At 41.7% G+C, this 26529-nt stretch overlaps 2 protein-coding genes and 1 non-coding gene across 7 annotated transcripts in view; 1 reads left to right on the top strand and 2 right to left on the bottom strand.

Annotated features, from left to right (window-relative positions):
* The window catches only part of RS1 (retinoschisin 1), a 30519-nt gene extending 11580 nt beyond the window's left edge, over window positions 1–18939 (bottom strand). The window contains exons 1-2 of one of the 5 annotated variants that reach the window (XM_033147325.1): window positions 18852–18939; window positions 9492–9601 (exon numbers count right to left, since the gene is read on the bottom strand). In XM_033147325.1, coding sequence (XP_033003216.1) covers window positions 9492–9543 — 52 coding nt within the window. In that variant the 5' untranslated portion in view covers window positions 9544–9601; window positions 18852–18939. Of the gene's footprint in view, window positions 1–9491; window positions 9615–11201; window positions 11260–12077; window positions 12339–12538; window positions 12604–18851 lie in introns of those variants that run through there. The other 4 variants (XM_033147326.1, XM_033147321.1, XM_033147327.1 and 1 more) reach the window with 4 other exon arrangements.
* TRNAV-UAC lies at window positions 12729–12801 on the bottom strand. Its single transcript has one exon. It is a non-coding gene; the product is annotated as a tRNA-Val (tRNA).
* PPEF1 (protein phosphatase with EF-hand domain 1) overlaps window positions 17564–26529 on the top strand; it is a 34792-nt gene continuing 25826 nt past the window's right edge. The window contains exons 1-4 of the mRNA XM_033147328.1: window positions 17564–17969; window positions 21612–21834; window positions 24982–25109; window positions 25840–25900. Coding sequence (XP_033003219.1) covers window positions 21783–21834; window positions 24982–25109; window positions 25840–25900 — 241 coding nt within the window. The 5' untranslated portion in view covers window positions 17564–17969; window positions 21612–21782. The remainder of the gene's footprint in view (window positions 17970–21611; window positions 21835–24981; window positions 25110–25839; window positions 25901–26529) is intronic.

The raw sequence follows: 26529 nt of genomic DNA, 5'->3' as shown, positions 1-26529 counted from the left end.
GAAATTGACAATTTCCCCAGTCTATGTCAATAAACTAGTTCTTGATTATTCTGAGGGAATTTAGCATGCACAGTTTTTCTTAGCTGGGCCTGTAAAAATTCCTTATTCTACCCAAGTATTAAAAGGTAGCACTTTGTCTCCTTTTGAATCTGGTCACTGTGGTGATGGCTGTTCCTTGGAACAATATGTGGCAGATTCCACATGATGCTGAGTGACAGGCAAACAGGTATCAAGTGGGCCTAGTCCAAAAAACAGCAGTCAACTGCCAATTCTGTCAAAGAACAGTAAGGTACAAAAACAAAACCATTTCAAATTTGATAACTATATGTGTGTTTCTGAAACTCGTTTTAGGAGCCTCAGCATTCTGGGGCCTGAGGGCACATTTGGAAATATGAGGAACAGCTCTAGGCACCACAAAACGCCTAGTTCTCAGAAGAAAAACTGGTGATATTCAGAACTGCTGCCATCCCCCCCCCCACAGACAAAACATCCACACCTCCTAAAATAAATAAAAAACCAAGAAGCCCCCAGAAAGAACAGGCAACCCCCAACCAGCAGGAACAACAAATGTTCTCCAAAAGACTGTGCTTTAAATATATATATACATTTTTTAAATGGCGGGGCTGGAAGCCTTACAGTTGATAAGAGTGGTGTCTGAGCATCATAGTGCCCATAGAGTTAGGATGTTTATCCATTAGTTCTGCATTCCAAGCCCACCAAAAGCCATGGAGACTGAGGTCTGTACTTCTGCACTTTCTCCTGGTGCAATAAAATCCTGGCTCTCACTTCCCTTGAGCCTCCAGTGAGGAAGAGCTGGATTTAGGCAATGCACATCCTCAAGCATGTGACCTCAGATAACAGTCTGGGCCGCTCTGTTTGCAGCTTCAGAGATTACAGCAGGGGAGGATGAATTCACTCGGTGGTGTGTGTTACTGAGAGTACAAAATTGCCCTTGGGTAAGAGTTAAGTGTAAATTGTGAGGTAGAGTTCTCCTCACAGCTTAAATAAATCTTGCCATTTCTATTCCCACCCTACAAACGTGCAGCTGTGGTTCTGCAGAGGCAGGAAACCTGGCACCACCATTCAGTCCATCAGCGGCTATCCGATTCCGAATGGAACATTATGTAGGTGAAAAGGAAGTACTGTAAATAAAGAATTGGAGGTGAAAGAGGGAAAGAAGTTAAGCAGGAAAAGTTTTTTTAAAGAAGATGCATATGCATATCGTGCACATCTAAAGCTGGTATCCCAGAAAGTCTAATTGGAGTTGGAGAAGCAGGAAGGGAGGGCGTCTCAATTTGACATCCCCTAAATATATATTTTTAAGCTTTTAAACACATTTTAAGTCTGGTGTTTGTTTAACTTGCTCTGTTGAGAACTTAAGCACATGGGTCTGCAAACTAAGGCCCGCTGGCCAGATCAGGCCCAATTGTGTTCTGGATCCAGCCCACGGACGGTCTGGGAATCGCCATGTAGATCACCAGCACACGCATTCTTTCCCTCCGCCCTGCCTAGAGGAGGATGGGGGCTGGGCTTTGTTGGTGCCAGCAGCAGCAGCGCTCGAGAAACTGCCATTTTAAGCAGCCCCTCTCCGGAGCTCATTGTCCCGCCACCGCCAGTCCCTGCCACTTGCAAGACACAGGTAAGCAGCCACCGGGTCTCGTGATGCTCTTGCATCACCCCCATCCCCCTCAAAAAATATAGTCCAGCTCCCCACAAGGTCTGAGGGACAGTGGACCGGCCCCCTGCTGAAAAATTTTGCTGACCCTTGTCTAAGCACCTCAGAAGAGCTCTGCTGGAGAAAGCCAAAGGCTCTTTGATTCCATCATCCTCTTATTACAGTGGTCAACCCTAGGCCAAATGAGAAGCCCCAAAGAAGCACCTGAACACAACAGTTTGTAATTCCCAGCAGCTCGTATTCAGAGGCATTTTTTAAGAAAGCTGACTTCATTTTATTGTTGTATAATTTATAACTTTATGGTTTATTTGTTTAAAAGCACAATCTGGAATGTTCACACAAACATTCTTTTTGAGGGGGAAATCTTGTGGTGTAAAAATTGCTTCAGCAGAGAAATGTTACACCGTGTACCCCCTTCCTCTCTGTTCAAAAGTAGTCAATTGTAACTCAGTGATAAATTAGCTGCACCCAATACACGTTCCAAGCACAATTCACATTAATTAACAAAGGGAAGCAGACCTCAGGCTAATGAACATTTTCTCAGTCAATGGGGTTTTCTTTTTCTTTCGCTGGCTGCTTTTTCATGGAAAGAGCGTGCTTGTGCGCACACCACAAACACGTACGTCCTGTCAGAATAAATGATAAAATTACCACAGTCTGATAAAAGGGGGTCAGGACCTGAAGAGTGGCTAATTTGGGGATGTAAGGTCATGTGCTTAGCATCGACAGCATCGTCAGTTTAAAATCTAGAGGACATGTCTCAATTAGATTATGAAATATAGGTCAGATGTGAGCCTGGGTAATTTATAATTGCCTCCATAGTACAGTACAGCCCTGCAGGCAGTTGGTCTTAAACACCCTCCGTCTTCTGACCTCTGGACCACTTGACCTGGCATCAATTACCTACAAAATAGACATGCCTTGAGATCCAAATGCTGTGGAAATCTGATGCTTACTTAAGTTGCAAGCAAGAGTCACGGCCACTGCTGTGATTATCAACAGATCACCAACCATGCCATTAGTAAATAAGTAAGAAGGATGTACAGCTCAATATACTTGCAAATCATGTTACACTCTAGCATACTAGGTTGAAGAAAACTTCGCTTGGCATTGCATTAAACATCACTCCAGTATTCCATGACCAACAATCACTTTTCTATCATTTTGATGACTTCCTATACTGTCTCAGTCTTCATTCTCTTAATCTGGTGTATATTTGAATATTTGCATAATTATAAATTTAAGAAATTACAAGTATTGCATAATAAAATAATATTGCATGCAATGGATATTTCAGCAGCTATGGAGATAAATTCAAACTCTCAACCAAAGCTCTTGCTGAAGAATGTTCATAGGACAATTTCAGAGATGTTCATGTTCATTGAAGGATTCTCTTCCCAGTAATGACTGTGAAATGTGGCCCTGAATGTCTGGTGCAGACTGTACCAGCTGTTTCTGGAACATATCCAGAGCAAAACAGCTGGTGCAGATGTTTCCTTACAGATCTAGAGATGGAGACTCCTTAATTCAGTTCAATTCAATCAAACAAACAACACACACTATTTCCCTATTTATTAGAAGCTATCTTATTTTAGATATGTGCACTGCAATAACTTACTGACATTAGTATTAAATTATTTTGATTTTATTTTGTAACTTGTATGCTAATTTCTTAGCTAATGACCTTTTGCAGAGTGGTATGTGTGTGTTATTTTTTTAATGCCATGTACAATCTGCTACACAGCCCATTGCTACACAGCAGACATTCCAGGCCAGCTCCCCTGCTGTCTATGTGCAAGTGCTTCAAGGACAGGGGGTGGTGAAGCCAGAGTCTACAGATTGCCTGTATGGCTTCACATGCCCAACAAGTGTTAGTGTCCAAGTTTCATACATGCTAAATTCTTTAGCCCTGCTCACACAACATGCCATGGACAGGGAACACGTGGTATCCCCAAAACCAAAACCAAAAATAGGAATGGAACAGGTATACTGATTTAGGAGGGACAGGGGACTGATAATTAGGGAGCGCCCATGGTAAATAGGGACAAGTGTGGCATGTTGACGTTTAATGGCAACCAATGAGTTAATGGATAAGCTAGGAATTTAACAACCCAGCATGCTAACCATATACCCTGTGGAAGCTTCAGTGTCTTGGTGAGTCAGTCATCCATAGTTTCCAGCTACACGACAAGACCAATTTTACCCCTCTTCAGCGTATCTGGATTTTGGAAGGCATAGTCAAATTCGCCCAAGCATATGACCATGATGCCCCTTAAGTGATTCTGCCACACAAGGCTTATAAAGGCAGCCTGCAAAGCACAACTGATGAATCGAAACCAGGCTTCATCTCCTGCAGTGGCAAAGAGTTTCATCCCTCCCGCTAACCCGCAGTGTATGTCATAGAAATCAAATTAAATGAATGAGCAATTTGGGCCTTTGCCATAGTCAGCGAAACACAGAGGAGATGGATTTGCAGGCAGGAAGCAGGTTTTATAGTACGGTTGTTTTTTTAAAGCGAAACACTATAGAAAGGGGAAACAGAGCGTGCCAATTTTGGGGTGCTACTTACTTCCCAAGTCCCTGCGCTTAATCAGACCGATATAGAAAGTGGCCACAGTAACTGACACATAGAACAACACAGTAACTAATTTCTGTCTAACATAATTAGATGTACATTGTAAATAGCTTTTAAGAACCTGCTGGATTAGAAGAGACTGTGTGATCAGGCAATGATCCATGTAGCCCAACATCCTGTTCTCACAGTGGCCATGCAGATGCCTGTGGGAAGCCATGCAGATGCCTGTGATTTCCCACCCCCCATTCGCTTTCTCCACCCCATGCATAATTTGATAGCACCCCAATGTAACCTTCCCTTCACCCCCTCAATCATTCTGGTTGACCTTTTTGGAACCCTTTCCTACTCTACAAGCCCCTTTCTCTGGCCAGAACTGTACACTTTACAATGGTGATGGTGATGTTTGGAAATAGAAACAAAAATATCCAAATAACTGCTTCTACAAAATATCTGGTTGTTATCATTTTTTATATTTTATTTTAAAAAACTTCCATTACATAAATGTTCCTCAATAATTAATCTTTAGAATGTATGCAGTATACTACTTTGATTCAATAAAGCGCTTGCCCAAAGCAAATGAAAAGTCTCATCTGACTCAATGGGGTTGCTGATATGATTACATTTAGCCAGGTCCTCGTCTATAATGCAATTTTCATATATAATGAGATGAAGGAAAGAAGTGGCGATCTTTTCCTTTTGCTTCCCACTCACCTTCCAGCTTCCTCAGCAGTGTCAGCACTTCTCTCTCCCCATCTCAAACAGTGCTGAAAAAGTGGAATGCATCAGGCTGGGATGTACGGTACTTAGGCAACATTTTACTCTGTCAACCAAACCCCGTTGAAAGGCAGATGAGTTGACAGATTATAATTTTGCCATACTTAGTCCCCAGTTGCCTTGGCAAAGCTTGTTAGGACAGGAGGTTAAAATTTGATCTTTCGTTTGCTCTTTCCATTTTACACAAAAAATTGGCAAAGTAGACTCTTCGTTGTTGTTGGCCCCCTCCCCCACCCCACCCGTTTCTCAATGTATTCACCCGGGGAATATTGGGGATGTGGTATACAAATTTACTAAAACACCCTGTAGATATATATTTTTAAGCAATTTACATTTCTGTGAAGTGTGTCAAAAGCATATTTGTATCATCAAGTGCTGCAGAAAAAAGTAGGCATTCCTATTTTAAAACATTCCACCCTGAATGTTGCAATTATTGGCATTTTTTGAGATGCCCGGGAGGGGGGGGAGTGCCTAAAGGTTTTACCATATTATATAGAAGCCTTTTAAACAAACAGGCAATACTTAGGTCGGTGGGTGGCATTCAGTTACATTCTACTCAGAATAGAACCATCTTTGTCATTATTAATTTCAATGGGTTTAAAACTTAGCTGAATACCACCTAGTGTTCCTAGTTTTTGTTTATTTTGTTAATTGCTTTCTACCAAAGAATCTCAAAATGCTTTACAGTATAAAAATAATACAGCTATAACCCATCCAGCCCCATGCAGAACCAGTTGCACACGAAACTATCCCGACCAAAGAACCACCTACTAACCTGTTTCACTGTCTTATTTGGATTGAGCCTCAGTTTGCTGGGTCTCATCCAGTCGATTACCATGGTCTAATCTAACCCCAGTTCAGTACATCCACCCCCTACACCTCCTTGAGAGGAAAAGGATGACCAAATGGGCATGTCATCAGCATACTGATGGCAACACACTCCAAAAATCTGGAATACTAGGGATGGCCGAATCTATCATTTTTGTCCCCCTCCCACCCACTTCGCATTTCTCCAATATTAAGTTCAGTTTTTCACATTTCCACATCAGTCCTCATGAAAATCCATTAGCATTTTAGCACAAATGTCTCTTAATCAGAACATTACTGCAAAACAATTTCCTCTAGTATAATGCATTTGACATATTATTGTCACTAATATATGCATTTTTGTGCACACCTTTCCCTAGTATATGCGTTTTGGTACTCATTACTTGGCTTGAGAACTGCACTGTAAAAATCTAGAGAACTGCAAATTTAAAGGGGTGGCTGTGTTTTGGTTCATGTATCGTTTTGGAAAGTGAAAAATTAGGCAGGTTCATCTTTAAATGCGAATTGAATCTAAATTCTTTTCCACCGCCATTGACCCCACTCAGCAGTTTCATGCAGATATTGAAGAGCTGGAGAATAAGATTGAACACTGTGGAATGCTAGACTGCATGCTCTAAGGGACCAAACAGGAACCACCTTCTGGAGTTCCCACAACCAAGCAGGACTGGAACCAAAACATTACTGGCCACTCCCGACTCAGATGTTCTAGAACACGGGTAGGCAAACTAAGGCCCGGGGGCTGGATCCAGCCCAATTGCCTTCTGAATCTGGCCTGCAGATGGTCCGGGAATCAGCGTGTTTTACTGAACCTGAAATGGATGCAGAAAATCAGTCTCTTCTCAGAGAGCATGGCTCCAACAGCCCTGTAATTCATTGCAGTTGCTTGGTGCAAGAAGCAGGCATTTCTGTTTTCTCATTCTTCTCATCCATTATCTTTCTTTACCCAAGTCCATTACACCTTTAGGTAAACCCACAACTGCATCAGCCAACACAATTTAGCTGCAAAATCTTCTGCCATCTACTTACTTGGAAATGACTGTGCAGGGCAGGATCCAGACCAGGGGTCAGCAACCTTTTTCAGCCATGGGCCGGTTCACTGTCCCTCAGACCATGTGGTGCGCCGGACTATATATATATATATATTTGGGGGGGGGTGAACGAATTCCTATGCCCCACAAATGCATTTTAAATAAAAGGACACATTCTACTCTGTAAAAACACACCGATTCCTGGACTGTCCACGGGCCGGATTCAGAAGGCAATTGGGCTGCATCCGGCCCACAGGCCTTAGGTTGATCCAGACAATAGCCTGGACTTGAGGATAGAAGTAGGAAATTTGAGGAAATCAAGCCAAATTGTTTTTCGGTTTATCTTGCAATAGAATTTACAGTGCAGTTCTGTGCATGTGTTCATAGAAGTTAAGTCCCACTGTGTACATGGGGCTTACCTTCAAGTAAAGTGTGCGTAAGATTGCTGTCTTAAGTCTTCCACCAACCACAGTGTATTTTGTTAGACAATAGATAATGTGCTGTCTTTAGGTCCTATGCTACCATAGTCTCAACCAACAAGATAATTTGGCCCTCACACTTAATTAGCATTCGGGTTAAAGTTTGCTTAGATACTACTTGTAGCATAAACCTCCATTGTGTAGCACACAAAGCTATTTCATGCATGGTACAGTAACACACCAGAAAAGAATTAATCTGAGGAGGAAAGCAGAAGATGGTTTCCTCTCTGAGCTGCGTGCCAAATGGAAAAGAACTCATAAGCAGGTTACTACAAAGAACAAGATAATTGCTGCCAGCTTATGTGAATGACCTGGCAGTACCTCCCGGGATGCTGAGTTAAAGTGATTATCTTTACATAAAGGAACTGCTGGGAATTCTAAAAGAATGTTGAATCTTTGGATTTGAATGTTAAGAAAAGCATATGATACCACAGGTAATTTAGTCAAAAATGATAGTCTGGTATATGAATGTATGGTACTTAATCGTGGTAGTCATTGATGCATCCATCAAAACAAGTCAAAATGTGGATAACCAAATGCACTAATGTTGAAATCACAGCAGTATAGAGCAGAGGTGAGCAGACTTCAAGCTGGGCAGATATACTTTATTTTTAAAATGGTGACTGCAGGAAGGCTTCTGTTCACTTACAATGTTGGACCAGTGTGCCTCTGAGCATATGTGCAGCCCAGTAACATTCTCATTACCAGAACTGAACTCACAGTTCTTTCACACGCAAAAGTTTCAAAACCTGAGTGTTTTGTTGTAAAAGCAGCCTATTTTTTTTAAAAAAAAACAACTAAACTGTCACAACCTCAGAGAGTTGGAAACTCTTGTTGATCTACTGCAAACCCTACCAGCATAGCCAGATCTGCCTTCTGCTTGCCCCAAACACAGAGAAAGTATCAGAGTAAAAACACAGGAAAAACAACAACTCCACATCCAAATACTTTGACAGACCATAAAATTTGTTCACAGAGTTTCCCTAATAAACAAAACAAAATAAAGAATATAAAGATATCAAATAATTGAAGGAATACAATGTTCAGAGTCACAGAGACTGGATACAAGAGATGTTTGTGCATACTAAATTCATCTAACCATAATAACACTTTAGTTAGTTCAAACGTTCTAAGAAAATCAGAGATTTTATCATCTAGCCATTCAAAGGCTGGACTATGATCTCCGGTGCACTTGTGCTGGCTCAGGAGAGATGAAGCAGATGATTCTATGCCAACTTATGTACATTTAGGACAGCAGCCAAGATCTATAAACATCTATACTAAGCACTGCTTTTATCCAGCACAAGCAGGTGAATTAAGGTCAGGAAGGACCCCAAATCCATTTATTTTCACAATAGTCACTATTTCAGAATACAATCTGATACTTCTCTAGGGACAAATTCCATCGGACTTAATGGGGCACTTCTGAGTATATATACGTTTAGGATTGTGCTGTTAATCTACAGCTCATTCTGACCTCCATAGTTCATATGATTGGCTTTACCAAAGCCTTTTATTATTTTCAAACTGGTTGTGGAGAGATGGGGGGGGGGTCGTCATCTAGAAAATGGCATGGAAAAAGAGAACAGTTACTGACAGGAGGCACCCAGCCAACCTTTGGTTAATGATAAGCTAAAAATCATTCTTGTAGTTCAGCAGATCATCATAACAGTAATCCTTTTCTTAGGCTTTGGCTAGGATCCAAAGAACTGTGTAACATGTTCCGTGATCCCAAGGAACGTTAAGCTTACTTTCTTGGAACAACGGCCCTCACGGCACATGGCCAAAGGAGTTTCATAAATCAGTTTGTGAGATAGCACAGGATATAGCTATTCCAATAAAATAAACTTGTAAAAAAATGCACTGTCCTTTGGATTATAGCCCCTTCCAGCAGCATTCTGGCCTTTCCCTCTTATTTCGCAACTTTTAAAATGGCTGTTTGGCATTTGCACATAGCTATTTGATAAAACACACTAAAAGATCAGCACCCCTTCCTCTGGTACAGGGTAACTACAAACGCCTGCATTTATCTAGAAAATAAAATTCACCTTTTGAATTTCAACAAGAATCTTCACCAAAATCTTCACAAATTATACCAATTTAAATGCCCAACAGGCACGATTGGTGCTTACCTTTATACCAGAATAGAAGACACAGAACCACACTTCTTATCTTGAAATGCATCTTTATTTTCTTTCACCTTTCAGCTATGGCTGCTTATTGTGTGGCACAGCTTTCTCTGCTGAGATTAACTTAAGCATCTTCCTCTTTTAGCTCTTAGGGGGTTTACCCAAGACACACTAATTCACTACAGTAAGCTACAATCAGCTTTGAAGGAAATATCAAGGGTAATGGTTCTTTTAGGCATCACAAAACATTTATTTCTTTAGGAACGGTTACCAACCACTTAATATTTTTTAAAATCTCAAAGTGGTATTCAATTTAAAAAAAATAAAAAATCATTTAAAAATATAAAAGGATATATATACTGATGGAACAGGAATTAGGGGATTCAAACACACAAAACACGGTTAAATCTTCTGGGTCTGACAGGTCCTTGACATGTGTATAATGTGAAAGGTCTAGGATTTTTATCCTCCTTGCACTTTAAGGTTTTTCCTTAACAAACACACACTGCTCTGGAGATGATATACACAACAGCTGAAATTAACATGCACCCGCTTAAGAAATTTTATGGACCCACATAAAGTAACTTACCATTTGAATTGAAGCAGTTTAGAATGTGTTTTACAGATTAGAACATAATGCCCCCCACCCCCCAGGAGGCAAAAGGGGATGGACCTCCCTTGTACTCTAGGTTAGCTTTAATAAGCCATGATGGAGAAGGCTCTAAGAAGCAGGTGGTCAGATACACCGTGAAGTATCCTGTCCACATTGACAGACTGCATTGACAGACTCTGGGTTAAACATTGTGTTGGGCACCTTAGCTGCTACAACAGCAGCAGCAGCCTCACTGTGGAGCCGAGTGACTTTATCCTCAAAGTGTTAAACTTAGACTACAATGGATTGGTTGTGTCAATGGCCCTATGCTGCCTAAGAAGGTTGCAGGAGGAGGAGACACCATGTAGCCTACTCAGAACAACTTGGAGAAGGAAAGTTATAAATGTATTACACAGAAATAAGTATTATCATTTATTAAATTTATATACACAGTAATAAGTACATACATTTCCACTTTGCTTAAGTTTGCCAAGACTTGTATCTACAAAAACAGATCAGCCATGGGTAGGATTGTTGGGATTATTATTTAAAAATAATAATTTTGATTAAAGATTATTTTGCATTTTGGTTGTGATCCTTGTATAATCATTCTTCATTCCCAAGGCAGAGATACCTGTCTTACTTCAGTATGGCTCTTAATTCAGTAGCAACTGTGTAGACTTGCCCGTTGTTCTTTTCAGCGTACAGTGGTACCTCAGGTTAAGAACTTAATTCGTTCTGGAGGTCCGTTCTTCACCTGAAACTGTTCTTAACCTGAGGTACCACTTTAGCTATTGAGGCCTCCTGCTGCCGCTGCTCTGCCGCTGCGCAATTTCTGTTGTCATCCCGAAGCAAAGTTCTTAACCCGAGGTACTATTTCTGGGTTAGCGTAACCTGAAGCATCTGTAACCTGAGGTACCACTGTATATAGTATTTTGTCACAAAACAGTCCCAGACAAAAAACAACCCCTTGATCCATGCCACACAGCTTGACCCTCCCTGCAATCCAGCCTCCCTTTTCCAATCTATTTTTAAACCTCTGGATCAAACAGATCACAACTGCATTTCGCACACTGGTGTGTTGTGTAAATATAAACACAGGCACACGACTCTGAGCTAACCTGATTTAGGAAAATTTCATCCTTCAGGCCCATTCACAAAGAATCCCCAAAGAATCAGAGAAAACACAGTCTTGCCACCTTCAGTTCTAGCATAGTGCTGTTATTTCAAGAAGAACATTTGATGCCACCACATACAGTGAGTAAAATACAAATCTTTAAAAAAGCCACAGAGCAAAGGTTGTGATGTCATGTGAAGGGACGCTGAACGAACGCGTGTTGTGTGTTCCCTCAAAAGCATGGTACCATATAGGCCTTGGTCCCTTTATAAAAGCGTGTTTAGGACTGCAGCCTCGCTGATTTTAAAATGCAGAGCCCGGTGCAGCAGTATAGTTTTCAATCAACCTGTCCGTCCGTCCCCGCTTCCTCCCTCTTCTTCCCAGGAATACGTGATCTTATGAAACAAGGAACACCCAGAGCAGCCTCTCTTTGGTGCATCCGCGTGGGACGCGCCTCCTGCGAGCTTCCTCGCCTCCCCCGCATCCTTGTCGAGGCTGCTCTGCATTTCTGCCGCACAGAGCCGAAGTGTGGGCGGCGGCGGCAGCAGCAGCGGCAGCAGCTATGCAATGATCGCAGGCACGAGCAGAACTGCGCTGCTTTTGGCCGCCTCTCCCGCTAGTTCCTTTTCGGGGTGCCATTCCCTTGGCAACCCAGAGGATCGCGGCGTGCGCCAGCTTTTGCCTGCATCCAACTCATCAGCTTCTCTCTGCATACTATTTTGCGAACCCCACTTTGCATGGGTGTAATGTGGGTGCAGTGCTCCCGCAGCCTACATGGCAGCCGGTGGGATTAGGAAATCAGGAGGAAAGAGAGTAGCAGCATGATGCGTGTTTGCGTTTCCATACGTTACAATTGCAATGCAGTAAGTTGCGTGTCCACCCGAGGGGGGAATCCTGCCGCGGAGGAGGGCGATCGAGGGGCGTCGCCGTCCAGTGCAGAAGCGGCTTCTCTTCCCTCCCATGCACACTCTTAGTTCTTCCCCCTCCGCCAACCCTTTCGATTGCACCCGGGACAATGATAAACGCGGCCCCTCTTTATGGTTGCTGGAGGCGTAAGGAAGAATCCTCCTGCGATTGAGCGTTTGGGCCGCCTAACCAGCCTTTGTTGAACATCACGGCGGGCCGTGGCTGAAGAAGTAGTGTTGACCGAGAGAGTACCCGAGGCCTTTTCCCCGCGCCATTCTTAATAAGCGCAGCCTACGCTTGGGTGCATTCTCCCGGGGAGATTCAGATTAAGGAGAGGGCGGGACGGAGGCTACCTGAGCTTCGCTCAGCTGAGCAACCCATTCACCTTTTGGGAATGCAAATAATTACGGGCAGCAAAAGTGTCCGGAGCTCAGGCATCATAAAGCGGCGACTTTGTGCATTGGGTATCCTTCTGTCTTCCCCCCGACCCCGCCACGTTCCTTTGCCATTAGTTCACCCAGAGAGGACTGAAGGAATGAGGTTGGATTTCTGCAGCTCCCTGGCCGCGATTAGGACGAGGAAGGAAGGGGGGGGAGGGGGGGAGGAGGGAAAAAAAACAACTTAGTGGTTCCACTGGGGCTCGAACCCAGGACCTTCTGCGTGTAAAGCAGACGTGATAACCACTACACTATGGAACCATCACGACGGCTCCTCTTTTCCGCCAATCTCCTTCTTCGTGGTGTCGGCCGTTTCCTGCTCTGTCATTGGCTTCCGTAAGCGGAGACACGCCGGGAGGAAGAGGAGGGGCTGCGTTGCCGCGGCAATGCAGAGAAGGGGGATAAAACAGGGTTTGCCTTAAGTTACTTCCACGTATGAAATGTTTGTTTCCTTTCCTTACGCCGCTGCCAAAATAAATCAAAGAAAGAATTACGATTGTTGCTCACGGTCCCAGGGATGATTGCTGTGATTATTGGGGGTAGATTTTTTTTAAAAAAAAGCCACGGGCGTGCAGGTCGGCCGGTATTGGTATGCGAATAGTAATGTTATTTAGCAGAGCAAGCCTAACCGGCTCTACTCGGAAGTAATTCCCCTGGAAATTAATGGGGCTTACTCCCAGTCAAACGGGATTAGGGCTGCAGTCTTCATCATGTCTTCGGTAGGTCTGGTTTGAGTCAAAAACAAAACTAATTGCACTTTCCTTCCTCATTGCAGCATGTTCAACGCAAGTATGGTTTTGGAGTCATTTAGCAAATTAGCCACTACTGTACTTGCATCTCACAATTTGGAAAAAGGAACGGGCCAAGGGTGTGTATCAATGCAATGCAATCTATATAAGCTTCTCTCTTTAACTGCTCTTGGCTTTATTTGCTAGCCAGTATTGTTAGTAGGTTGTATTTATCTTTTTCTGCACTGTGCTGATGTTGGGATTTTTGTAGAAAGGAGTGGCATAAACCATTTGAAAACTGTTGAGAAAAGAGATTCCTTCACTTCAGCTTTAGAAAGATACATTACTATTATTTATTAATTAATTAATTATTTATATGTACTGTCCTTAATTTGAAGACCAGAGGGTGGGTCTCTTCATAAAAATACAAAATGAGAACACAAAATACAAAACAGAACAGAACCATTAACTACCCCCATAACACCTTTAAAATAGCAAAGAATGTTTAATCAGCCAAAGGCTTGGTTGAAAAGGAATGTTTTTCACTTTGCTCCTAAAGATATGTAACGAAGACACCAGACAAGCGTCCCTGGGGAAAGCTTTCCACAAACGGGGCCACTGTAGAAAAGGCCATTCTCGTGTTGCCACCCACTATACCTCTTGTGGAGTGAGCACATGAAGGAGCCTCAGAAGATGATTGCAGGGTCCAAGTCAGTTCATATGAGAAGAGGTTCTTGAGGTATTGGCACCTGTTGAATTCTGCACTAGTTTCAGCTCTTAAAGGTGCAGGATCTTTTTAGCAAGAAAGGATCCTGAATCTTTTATAAGCTACTAGCTATTAGGAAGTGGGGCTGCCTTACTGACTCTGAAGGGGCTTTGCCATCTAGTGCAGATCTTTTCAAACTTTTCATGCAGGTGACACACTTTTTAGACATGCATGATTTCGCGACACAGTAATTCAGTTTTACTAGCAAACCAGAAGTTTAACATTTCCAGCCCTGGGAGGGGCGTGGGGAGCGTTCATGCGACACACTAACGTGTCACGACACATAGTTTGGAAAGCTCTGATCTAGTGGAATGGAGAATTATCAGCTCAGCTGCTTAACAGAAGGAATAATCTTTCTGTTTCACCCATATAGAAAAACTTGGGATGCAGGTGCAGTTTAGGTTGCCCGCTCCTGAATTACCACATGCTTTTATTCCCAGTTATACATTCATGTAAACGCCCACTGATATGGACTAAGTGAAGAAGAAGAGAGATGTAGGTGTATATATATATTTATAATACCTCTGACACATCTGTTTAAAACTACCTGGCTAGAATGAAAGAAACATAATATGAATTGGGGGGGGGGTTGTCACTCTTAACATCTAAAGTTCCCCCCATAAACTTTATAATATTGAACCCAGTGCTACCACATAATTTGCATACAGTATACGTACTAATGTTATAATAAATTTGCAATAAAACTAAAATATAATTCTGATCTGGAATAAAATATAAAGGGCAGTGGAAAATGTACCCCAACAGACCCTACAATATTCAGAATAGATTTCTGTCTAATTATTCTTCCTACTGGACTGATTTTCCCATGGACTGCAAGAAGATCAAACCTATCAATTCTTAAGGAAATCAGCCCTGAGTGCTCACTGGAAGGACAGATCCTGAAGCTGAGGCTCCAATACTTTTGGCCACCTCATGAGAAGAGAAGACTCTCTGGAAAAGACCCTGATGTTGGGAAAGATGGAGGGCACAAGGAGAAAGGGATGACAGAGGACGAGATGGTTGGACAGTGTTCTCGAAGCTACCAACATGAGTTTGACCAAACTGCGGGAGGCAGTGGAAGACAGGAGTGCCTGGCGTGCTCTGGTCCATGGGGTCACAAAGAGTCGGACACAACTAAACGACTAAACAACAACTCTTCCTACTGCTAACCAATAACAATTAACTTTAGTCAAGCTAAGGAACTGAAATGAGAAGCATTAGTTACAATGATTTAACAATCATCTCCACACTATCCATATATGTGGATAAAAGTGCTATAAAGTCCTTAGGAGCAATAAATGCTTAATAGCAGATACTGTTGGAATGCAACAACATAAAACGCAATATCCCGAAGGACGAGATCTGTTGAGATAGTATTTTGCTCCAGTTTACCTTCGAAGCAGATTATGGTGTTCTGTCAGCAGAGGGCTGTCAATCCTCGTTGAGAGTGGAGAAGCCACTTGTTACCTTGTGTGCTCACCTTTCTCTAAAGAAGGTTGTGATTTTTGAGGTATATGAAACTCTTTCTGCACTGTCCCGTGTGTATATATATGACTGCTGTATGTCAACTAAAGTTGTGGGGTAGTGGAGCCGGTTATGTCTGTGCATGCATGAAGAATTAAAAACAAACAGACTTTCCAGGGCTCAGAGGCAGAAGGAATAACACAGGCCTGTCATAATTGCAGCCATGTTGGGAGTAATGGCAGTGGCATGGCTCAGTGGGAGAGCATCTGCTTTGCATACAGAAGATTGTATGTTCAATCCCTGGGATTGGGAAACATACTATACCTGCTTGATATATTGGGAACCCACTGCCCATCAGCATAGAGAATCCTGATGGACCAATGGTCTAACTCAGTACAAGGAAGCTTCTTATATTCCTTCAATGGCTTATAAATTGCTTAATTCTAAGCCTTGTCCTTTATGATTGGTACCTGACAGCTGCTGCAGTTTGCCAGCCCACCTTTTGCATTTGCCTGGTTCATTTTTCATGCTGTCTGGACGAGAAGCTTCCAAATTGCTGCCCATCAAAATGATCACGTTTCTTTTATTTATTTATTTCTTGAAGAGTGCTGCTGTTCAGTCCTCAGGGAGCGAATTTTTTAAAAAAACAAAACATTATCATGAATCATGAAATTCTTCAGGAGAGATAAAAAGAATAGCTGTACAAACATTTTTTGTTTACTCTCTCCTATCCTGTCATTGCTTTTAAAAAGCACTTTCTGCACTTACTAAACTGATGACCCTGAAAGAAGAATGCTGCAGTGTAGATTATGAATTTCAGGTTTAGCAAATAGTATAAAAGGTTTTGAATTTGTTCAAATGATGTAGAAACCATTTCTACTCAAGGAGAAACATGCCCATGATCTGCAGCAATATTTCACATTCCAAACAGCACTGATAAACTTTTTAATAAGCAGGGATTCTCTGTTTAACAGCTGCAGGATGAGTAGACACCAGTACTATGCATTCTTCCATCACTACATTGCCAAGCTGGTGGAAAACCCACCTGTTGACCTCTGCCTGCTATGCAGATGTTAATGGCACAAAGCTTTTGCTAACAGGTGTGTTAAGCCTAATGTAACTTGCTTTGTCAGGTTGCCATATTGGGTCAACAGACTCTTGGACCACAAGGCAGGACTTTGTATGATGTGAATGAGTGGTACTCCATTTAATAAAAGTTAAATGTTTTAGAATCTGTAATGTGCATTCATTTGGCCAATGTGTAGAAAACATGTGTCTAAAGCTGAATAAGCACTAGCTTTTTCTTGTCTCAATGTACATTTTGTCCCAATGACTAACATCTATTACCAGTCTGTATATTTTGCACTCGCTGTGTTAAAAGCATACGTACGTTAGAAATATGCATATGATTCTCTGGTGTGGGCTGTCTGCTCCATCTCATAAAGTAGGTATGTTTGATGTCAGCAAAGACCTGTTGCTGCATCAGACTGGCATGACTACCACTCTGGAAGCAGAGAGAGAGGAAACTAAATTCACTGCTGTTTCCTCAGGTTGCATGTTATCATGATCCCCTTTGTAGGCAACCTGAGATGTAGCTCAAGTCTTCACCTTTTTCTTGTTCTCATTATCTACCACAAAGGTAGACTGACATGTATAGATTAGTCCAAACAGTCAAGTAATAGATTTTTTACTCAAGGAAACTTTCTAAGTTGCATTCACTGTTTATTGAAATAGAACTGGCGCTTTAAGCCATATGGAGTTTTAAAATTGTGTTGATGATATATATCATTCTGTTGCTTTTGGAAACTGAAGGCTTTATGATGTGGTAGTGTGTGACAGAGTGAGAAACTTGCCAAGTTATTTTTGTTCCCTCATTGTATTTTCCCTTCTAATGGTCCTCAGAAGCTAATTGAGAAGATGCTGTGGAAATGGCCAGGCTACCCGGGTACTGAGTATTAAATGGTCTCTGAAAATTTTATTAACTTGGAGTATGGCCTGCATTGTCTCTGTTTCTCTCCCCCCCACCCCCTTTTATAATTCTAGTGCCTCTTTCCATGCCTCACCAAATGATTTATCTTATGCCATAATGCTAATTTGTGGTTCATTATTACTATAATGGCTGTTGCTGAGAAGCAGTTTCCAATGTGAAGCAGATAACTTTAGCCATCCACTTATCTGCCTGAGATTCAGAGAGCCTGGTAACAACATAGGTTTCTCCAATACATCATTGTGCCTGCACTGCTGTTCATAGCTGCAGAACACAGCTCTTATTTCTGGCTAGAAGGAGAAAGGAGCTGTTCCTTGATAAATCTTCTATCTGCATAAATGTAAGAGGAGCACAAATGTGAACCACCGAGAAGGAAGCTGGAATGTCAATTGATTTTATATCGCGTCCTGTACCCTCTGCCCAGGAAGAAAGCTTGTTTACAACACCCAGTAAACCTCTTTGCTGATGCAATGGAAGACATAAGGTAATTTCTTTGGGTACCTTTGTTTTGGTAGATATATTTTAACCATTTGTTTTTATTTTTAAATCAATGTTGGTGGAGAGAAGCATTGCATGATGTAACACAGATTGCCATTGCCGACACACTTCTTTGCAATTAAGCCCATCTAAATAAAATTTAGTTACATCTAAATAAGGTTTATTTCTAAGCAAATGCAATAATTTATGATCCATAGTTTGAGCCTGGATAAATCCTTGATTTTATTTATTTTCAGCCTTTCCTAAGATCACAAGCTCCAGAGTCACATATCAATTGTCTTTAGTTTATTAGGGTTTTGTAAACTCCCAATTTATGTTGGGGTAGAACTAGATTAAATATTAAGCTGCCCACACATTCTTTCTGACTGCTCATGTCCAGAGATATTGGGTGGCTAGAGGACAGAACTCCTGCACATTTAAAAACTGTGCAAAAGAAGGAGTTGTGGCAGGTAAAACTTGTCGTGACACAACACCAAGGTGCTGAGGGGTGCTACACTCCTGAGAATTTCCTCTTCTGTAGACCTGTTAAAGATACATGATCCCTCTTATCTGCTGCATCTGATCACCCTTCTCACAGAGTGTTGGTGTTGCAAAATAAAACTACAATTTCCCTTTAAAAAGAATTTGAAATCCCAGCACTCCAGTCTCCAGAATTGTGTTAAATGTAGTATTGGATCCACATATGGGGTATTCACATATTTCCTAAACAATGCATAGTTCTTTCATGTAATGCATATTAATTGATTTCCATCTGCACCATTTATTTATTTTCTAACAACCCTTCCACAAACATGGAATTATTTTTCTCCTTCTTCATTTTCTATCAGGGTAGAGTGGGAAAATCATAGCCCCTTAGGAAATTGTTTACTTTTTAGTCATCCTCTAAAAACCAGAGGCATATTTTTAATTCTCCAGTTTCAGCATAGACTTGGTCTTGAGTAAGGATGGGTAAATCTTGTTTGTTTTTTGATTTTTAAGTTCAGCTCAGCACATTGCTGCATCAGTTTGTGATTTATTTATTTTTAAAACCTTTGTGGAAATTCATCAGCATTTTATTGTGTACATCTCCCATTATGCACATTTTTGCAAGCAAATTCTCCTAATGTAGTGCTATTTTCACTAATACGCTTTTTGTACACGTGTTCTTGTTTGAGAACTGCAACACAACATTGGGGGAACTGTATATTTTGAAATATACCTTTATTTGTTTGCATATTGTTTTGGTAAGTACAAGTTAGGAAAGTTTCCTTTCAATTGTAAACCAAACTGAATCTCTTCCCCATTCCCAGCCTTGAGTATAACTTCCTAAACATGACTATCATTTGACTGTCATGCTCCCAGCTTTGCGTTTCATTTGTTTTCCTATTACACTTCCCTTTGTGACATTACACACACACACACACACACACAACTTTAGCACTGAATATTTTTCATATCTAAAATGGGTAAAGTTGGGACTCAAGCTTGCCTGGAAATCAGACTTCCTTTGCTTTAAAAATTTCTTCTAGCTACCTAGGATAGCTCAGTTGGTAAGGCACGAGACTCTTAATATCAAGAGTCATGGGTTTGAGCCCCATGTTGGGCAAATTTTCCTGCAATGTAGGGGGTTGGACTAGATGACCCTTGTTGTACCTTCCAACTCTACAATTCTATGTACTGAATCTTGTAGTGACCAGTAGATGAGAAACTGCACATGCTCTGTTGCTGTCTCTTCAGTAATATTCAAGGAATGAATATAACATTCAAAACAGGTTCAAGACAAGGCAGTTTGTAAGTACAAATGATGGCTGGGCACAAATACCTTTCAGATTTTCCCACCCTATTTTTGGAAAGAGAAATGGTGGGAGGGGACTAACTTTTCCCAGGGAAAAGAGAAATTCTCCAATAGTAAGGTTAACTAATTAGCAGTGTTAGTAGGTCAGTGTCTTTCTTTTGCTCTAGAGTTGTTTCCCCCCCCCCACCACCACTGCAAGTAGCAGCAGTAATACCTGTGTTGGCAACCTGACTACCATTTTGCATCTTCCACAATGCCAGATCATGTGTTGTGATCATTCCCTGGATATGTGTGTGTATGTATGACCAGAAAAAAACCAACCCTTTTCTAGATGGTGTGGAAAAAAGCAAGTACTCTGAAATCTTGGCCAGAAAAATGTATTTTGAGAAATGTGGACTTAGTTCTAGACCAAGGAGTAGGATTGCTACTGCCCCACCTAGTGAGACAACACCTTAGCTTAGCTCCTACCTCCTGTTTTTTCTCAGATTTGCCTATGAAAGCCCTTCTTATCAACCATGACAATTAAATAAGTTCCTATATATTTGGAGAGCGAATACATTTGTATGCCAATGAGAGACAAATACTGAAACCAGGAGCCACCACCTTCTGTTTGTTCTTCCCTGCATGCTTTGATTGTCAGCTGATCCTCTTCTGCTTCAGATTGCACCCTGCATTTTCAGGGTTCCCAATTGTGGTAAGGATTCTAAATACCTTCACCTAACACACACTTCAGATCTTTGTGTATATGCCCCTAATGTCCCCACTTTAAATGCACCCACATTGAATGCCTAAATTGGACTTCTCTCTCTCTCTCTCTCTCTCTCTCTCTCTCTCTCTTCTTAGTGTTGCAGTGCTGATGGTGGTATTACTTAAAAGCACTAGAATATACTTGCATAATACATCTAGAAGCTTCCCCCCCCTCCGTCTGTTGCCACAGACACCGTCCCTATCTTGAAATCATTTTCATCTTGCTTTTGTCCGTCTGCTTGCCTAGTAATTGTACTGCCTGAGCCAGACTGCAGAAAGGCCTTGTGCATTTTGAAAAGCAAGCAAGCAAGCAAAAACAAACAAACAAACAAACAAACAAACAAACAAATGTTTAATTGGCATCCTTTTGCTTCTTTTCATTCCCTTTGTTTAACATCCTTATGTTTCTGGCTACCTGATTTATAGCTGGACATGGCAGTATGATGTGTGTGTTTGTGCTCAACATTTACTTACATGTATTTTGGGCCTGTAAATCAGCAGCACTTTGTCACCCTGTCCCCAAGATCAATGTTCCTGATGTATTATGGTGCTTTAGGTTTCCCCGCAGGTGCTTCTCACCCTTCTGCCTATGCCTCAGCAACTCTGGGTCTGGTAGTTCTTGACATGGCATGTGACACATTGGGGAGGCACCAGTCTCTGTTTCTACAAGTCCAGGTGTAACTGCACAAGCCCACTCCCTTTGTTCTAGAGAAGCACCCAGGCCAGCAGCTCATGGTTCAGAATGTTGAGTGTTCTAACATGGCTTCTGATTGTCTCGATCAAATCTCACAAGATAGGTACATTGATACAATGATACAGGTGTCCACAAATATCCTCAAGCGCGATTTACAATTGTGCCCAATGTTTTCTACTATAGTGTGGCTGCTTATGCTGAATTAGGCCCCTTTGGCTCTCGTTCCTTACTGCCCCACCCCATAATGTAGGATCTCCAGTCAGGAGTGCTTGGCCAAAATCTGGCGCAGTGTGCTTAGTGTTTACTGGCAAATTTCTGCACTGCCTTCACCGGTGCATATATAACCTGGTTAATTATTTCTGCTGCTCAGCACTTTAGTGGCTAACAATATGGTATCTATTTTTGTCATGCAGTCTTCTCTGTTATTAGGGCCAATGGAAGGTGTAGTTTTCTCCGGGAATCGTTGTTTACTGTTGCATATTGAGATGAATATAAAGACAGCATGGTTGGCAACGCTGATGTTTTGAAGAAACCCACCGCCCATGAGGAAATATTAAATCAGCACCCCAGTCTCAACTGAAGTCATGGGATGTGGCACTTCTATTACGACGAGGCGGGTGAACAAATCAGAAAGAGGTAAATAACCAGTGCATGGTCTTTCTATTCTGTGATGTGATACTTAAACCAACTTATTGTGGTGTGCATTACCCAGTAATTTGGAAGATGCTGATTGTAGGTTGGACCATCCCAGGTGGTTCTGCTGGACTAGTAGGCTAGAGGACACACTATGAAGAAGACTCAAGAGGATGTTGAAATAATATAGCCACCAGTTGTTCTCTGTTTAAAGAACCTCTCCCAACCTGGTTCCCCTCCATATGGTTTTAACTGCAATTCCTTTCAGCCTCTGCCAGCATATATCTACTTGCTGGAACCGATGAGAGTTTAGTCCAAAACATATGCGAACAGGCTGCTTTAAAGCATCAAACCTTGGCGCCTATTTTGAGAGTCTTGGTGCAAAAGGGCACAATGTATATTAACATCTCTTAGTGTTCTCCCAAATGTTTGGCCATGGTGTTTCTTACTATCTTGACAAGAAAGGTTTGATTGAGAGAAACTTCACAGACATGGTACGTTTCCAGAGTTAAAATGGGCTCTGTTGTGACATGCAGGGGAGGTTTGAGAAGACTTGAAGGTTTAAGAGACCAGCAAGCTGTAGTCTGAATATCTTTGGGGCAATTCTCTTCCCCTAAATTAGACTCAACAGGGGTTCACGAAAAGAGGGAAAGAAAAGCAACCACTTACCAATTTCAGGGTACAAAAATTATAGAGTGCCTTTTAGAAACATCATTTCCAATGAGCCATTGTTGGGGGTGGGGATGGAACCTAGGAAATCTGCCACCACTTGCAAGGGCAGCAAAACAAAAGCTCGTGGTTTTGTTTGTTTGTTTGTTTGTTTTAAACAGCCACTACCTATAATGTCCCATCATCAATAGTCATTGAGAAAAGGTCAATGTATCTTTCCATTCATCATTTATGTTTGAGAAAGCCTGGGTTGAATTCGGGATAAGAAGTAAAAAGGAAAGGAAAATTCTCCACTGTGAAATTGGCCTTGGCTGAGAACTCCATGCCATCACCCATACGTTTTATTCTAGTCTGCCATCAGCATCTATTGTTTTCGTTGCCCCCATCAAAACAGATACCCCCTCTGGATACCGTTGCTTAAAATCCTACCAGGAGACAGATTTTTGTACCTTGTGTAGAACACAAAAGCAAGTCTTTGTGGAAGGAAGACAAAGTGATGCATAGAATTGGATTGTAGGGCCTGACTTAGACTCAACTAGGCCTGAAGTGACAAACACAGGTGTCAGTTCCATTTCCCAGCCATTTGATGGATTGGAACCACACTCGCAACTTTTCATGGATTATGTCAAGTCAACATCAATCATCTACATCAGTCCTGTTTCAGTTCACCAATGCCATCTCTCTCATACACTTTCCTGTATCTCTTCTGCAACATCCATTTGCTTCTTCTGCCATAGCAAATAGATTCTGGAAATATTGACTGTTCCTTTCGGGAATAGCCTTGACTGATGTCATTGATTCTAAGTCTCCAGAGTTTCAATTAACTGTCTTAATAACAAAGCAACACTTCTACCTGAGTGAGAATTGCAATAATCAAATCAGGAGCTGTGATCAGTGTGATGTTCCTCTGCCAGGACTCGCATCGTAAAGGCAGGCTACTACTTGTTTAATATCATAAGATCTATGAATCTCTCAGTACCTTATTTTGGACCATATAGCAGTCACTTGCACACAGTTTGCCTAGAGCGGAGTCTAACTGATGTGCAGTTCTTAGGCACTAATATGGTGGTGCTATTAAAATACTATGAATGCATATTTTATAGGTAAACAAATGTTTTAAATTTTGAAAAACCCAAAAATAATTATCTACAACATTTTTTTTGACAAATTGTACTCAGAAGCTTCTGCATAAAATAGTATTTTACAACTGTGCGCCTACTGTATAATAAAATTAATTTTTTATTTTTATTTTTAAAAACTTGCATTAGTAAATCATAATGCAAGCACTAATTATTTTATGACCTCATAATGCCCTTCCCTTTGTTTCATGCAAGTTGCTATGACCCAAATACTTGGGATTTAGCAAAACTGGTACTTCGGGGCACACATTGAAACACATTTTGAGCTGCTGTGCATCACCTGAGACTTTAACCTACGTTTGTTTATAACGAATGATATTTTGTATGTGTGAATTTGAAAAATGTGTTTAAGATACTGACCCATGTGACTTTCATAGGCTTCTTGGCCTCAGATGCTTTGGAATTTATTGTACAGCTGGCAATGTTTTTGAGCTGTACAGCAATGCTTCCAAAGACAATCCTAGCTTTGTATCCCCTCCTAAACCTTCCCAGTATTGCCCCATCCCAGGTGTCTTAAGAAGAAGAAGAGTTTGGATTTGATATCCCGCTTTATCACTACCCGAAGGAGTCTCAAAGCGGCTAACATTCTCCTTTCCCTTCCTCCCCCACAACAAACACTCTGTGAGGTGAGTGGGGCTGAGAGACTTCAGAGAAGTGTGACTAGCCCAAGGTCACCCAGCAGCTGCATGTGGAGGAGCGGAGACGTGAACCCGGTTCACCAGATTACGAGTCTACTGCTCTTAACCACTACACCACACTGGCTCTCAGGAGGAGGAGCATGTGTTAATTTAGACACCTGGATACAAATTTAGAAATAATTACTTCAATTTAAATAGAAACACACAGTGAGGAAAAAAAAACTTCCCAGGTGGCCCTGTGTGCCTGACCATCTGCTATCCAGGTGCTAACAGCTGATGAACAACTTCCGCTCTCCCTTCTTTTGCCTTAAATTGGGTTTGGACCAGACAGCCCTTCAGAGAAGAGGACTCCCAGGAAAGTAAGAAGAAACCTGCCTAAACCAAGAGTGATATGGTCCATCATGCTGTTCCCAGGGTGGCCAGCTGGGTGACTTTGGGAAGCTTGTAAGCAGAGCATGGGCACCAGCACTCTCCCGACCTGGCTGGCTGGGACATGTGAAGAGCACCAGGCTGCAGAAGGTGTCTCTGCCATAAGATTATCTCAAACTTTAAAAGCAGGAGTGCTTGTAGGGTTAAAAGGTGAGCCATGATTAGCCTTCTGAGTTTTAGAGCATGATTCACACATAGCATTTTAGAACCAAAGATCTGCATAACTAGTTGTGGACAGTTAATCTTCTCTTTCTGGTCCCTTCATGTCTTGGCAGCCATTAAAGCAGCTGTCCTCATTCAAAGGTGGTATCGCTCTTACATGGCCCGGCTGGAGATGAGGCGGAGATATGCCCTGAGTATCTTTCAGTCAATTGAATATGCAGAAGAACAAGCACAGCTACAGGTTTGTACTCGGTGGATTTTTCTTTGACGCAAACTGTTTCTGAGGTAGAACATGCCGGCTTTTCAGATTATGTTCTTCACGGATAATGTAGCTTGTAAATTTTTATTCCCTCTCATGGATGATGCTTAAGTTTTAACAAGATAATATAATATAATTAGTACCATGCCATTCATTTTTTGAAGCTGGTTAGTATCAGGCACATCTACAAAGTGGGAAACATTTTTATTTATATCAGGCCTAAAAAATAATAATGCTAATTCTGAATTGTTACACAAGCAAAGTAATGCATGTTATCATCTAAAGACACCCCCCTCCCCCGGTAAGACCCTTAAATTTAGAGTTGGCACTGCTCAACTGTGTCACTGTCCCTATCAATGGAGATATAGGGGGCTTGAGATTTTGCTGGGGTTGTTACTGTGCAGATGGAGCCAGTGTGCTTATTTCAAATAAGGGGAAGACAAGGTAATACAGTGGTACCTCGGGTTAAGAACGTAATTCGTTCTGGAGGTCTGTTCTTAACCTGAAACTGTTCTTAACCTGAGGTACCACTTTAGCTAATGGGGCCTCCTGCTGCCGCCATGTGATTTCTGTTCTTATCCTGAAGCAAAGTTCTTAACCCGAGGTACTATTTCTGGGTTAGCGGAATCTGTAACCTGAAGCCTCTGTAACCAATGGTACCACTGTATAATCATTTCAACTTGTAAACTAACAGGTGCCTTTTCTTACTCAGCTATCCAAGTTTTTCACATTCATGCTGGACCATTTTACTAAGGCCAATGAAACTGATCCAGGTAAGGATTGACTGATTAAGTTTTCAGAGCAGTTACATGTACGTATTTTGTAAAAATAAAAATAAAAAATGGCATGTGCGTGTGTGTGCGTGCCAGTGCAGCCAAGAGCATATATGTGTGGAACTACTTATCTTTGCACATGTACCTGTAGCTAGTTGAGGAACTGTGCAGGTGCAGCAGGCTTGGCGTGGACAATGCCAGGATACAATGTAGAAGAAAAGAAAAGCATTATGAACTAGTTATGGATAAGTAGAAAGACTAGGAAAACAGTTTAGGAAAGGATGTCCTATGTAATTAATGTATGCTCAGGAATCAATATAAACCAGGGGTAGACAACCTGGTCCCTACTGCCCACTAGTGGGCGTTTCAGGATTCCAGGTGGGCAGTAGGAGGTTCTACGGCACATGTTACTGCAGCACTGGTGGGCAGTAAGGAAATTTTACCATCAAGAAAGATGCATTAGTGGGCAGTAGGTATGAAAAGGTTGACTACCCCTGATATAAACAATTATTTCTCTCCATCTAAAACTATTCTGTTGGCATCTCTAGTGGAAGATTTATGGCTTAGTATGAAGGGGCAGTTAGGATTTTTTTTTTTATGGAAAGGAAACAGACTAGAGACATGCCAGG

Source organism: Lacerta agilis, chromosome 4 (genome assembly GCF_009819535.1).
Source record: "Lacerta agilis isolate rLacAgi1 chromosome 4, rLacAgi1.pri, whole genome shotgun sequence".
In the NCBI taxonomy this organism is placed as follows: domain Eukaryota; kingdom Metazoa; phylum Chordata; class Lepidosauria; order Squamata; family Lacertidae; genus Lacerta; species Lacerta agilis.
The sequence above is the reverse complement of the archived record's forward strand: the minus strand, read 5'-3'. Positions and strand labels throughout refer to the sequence as shown.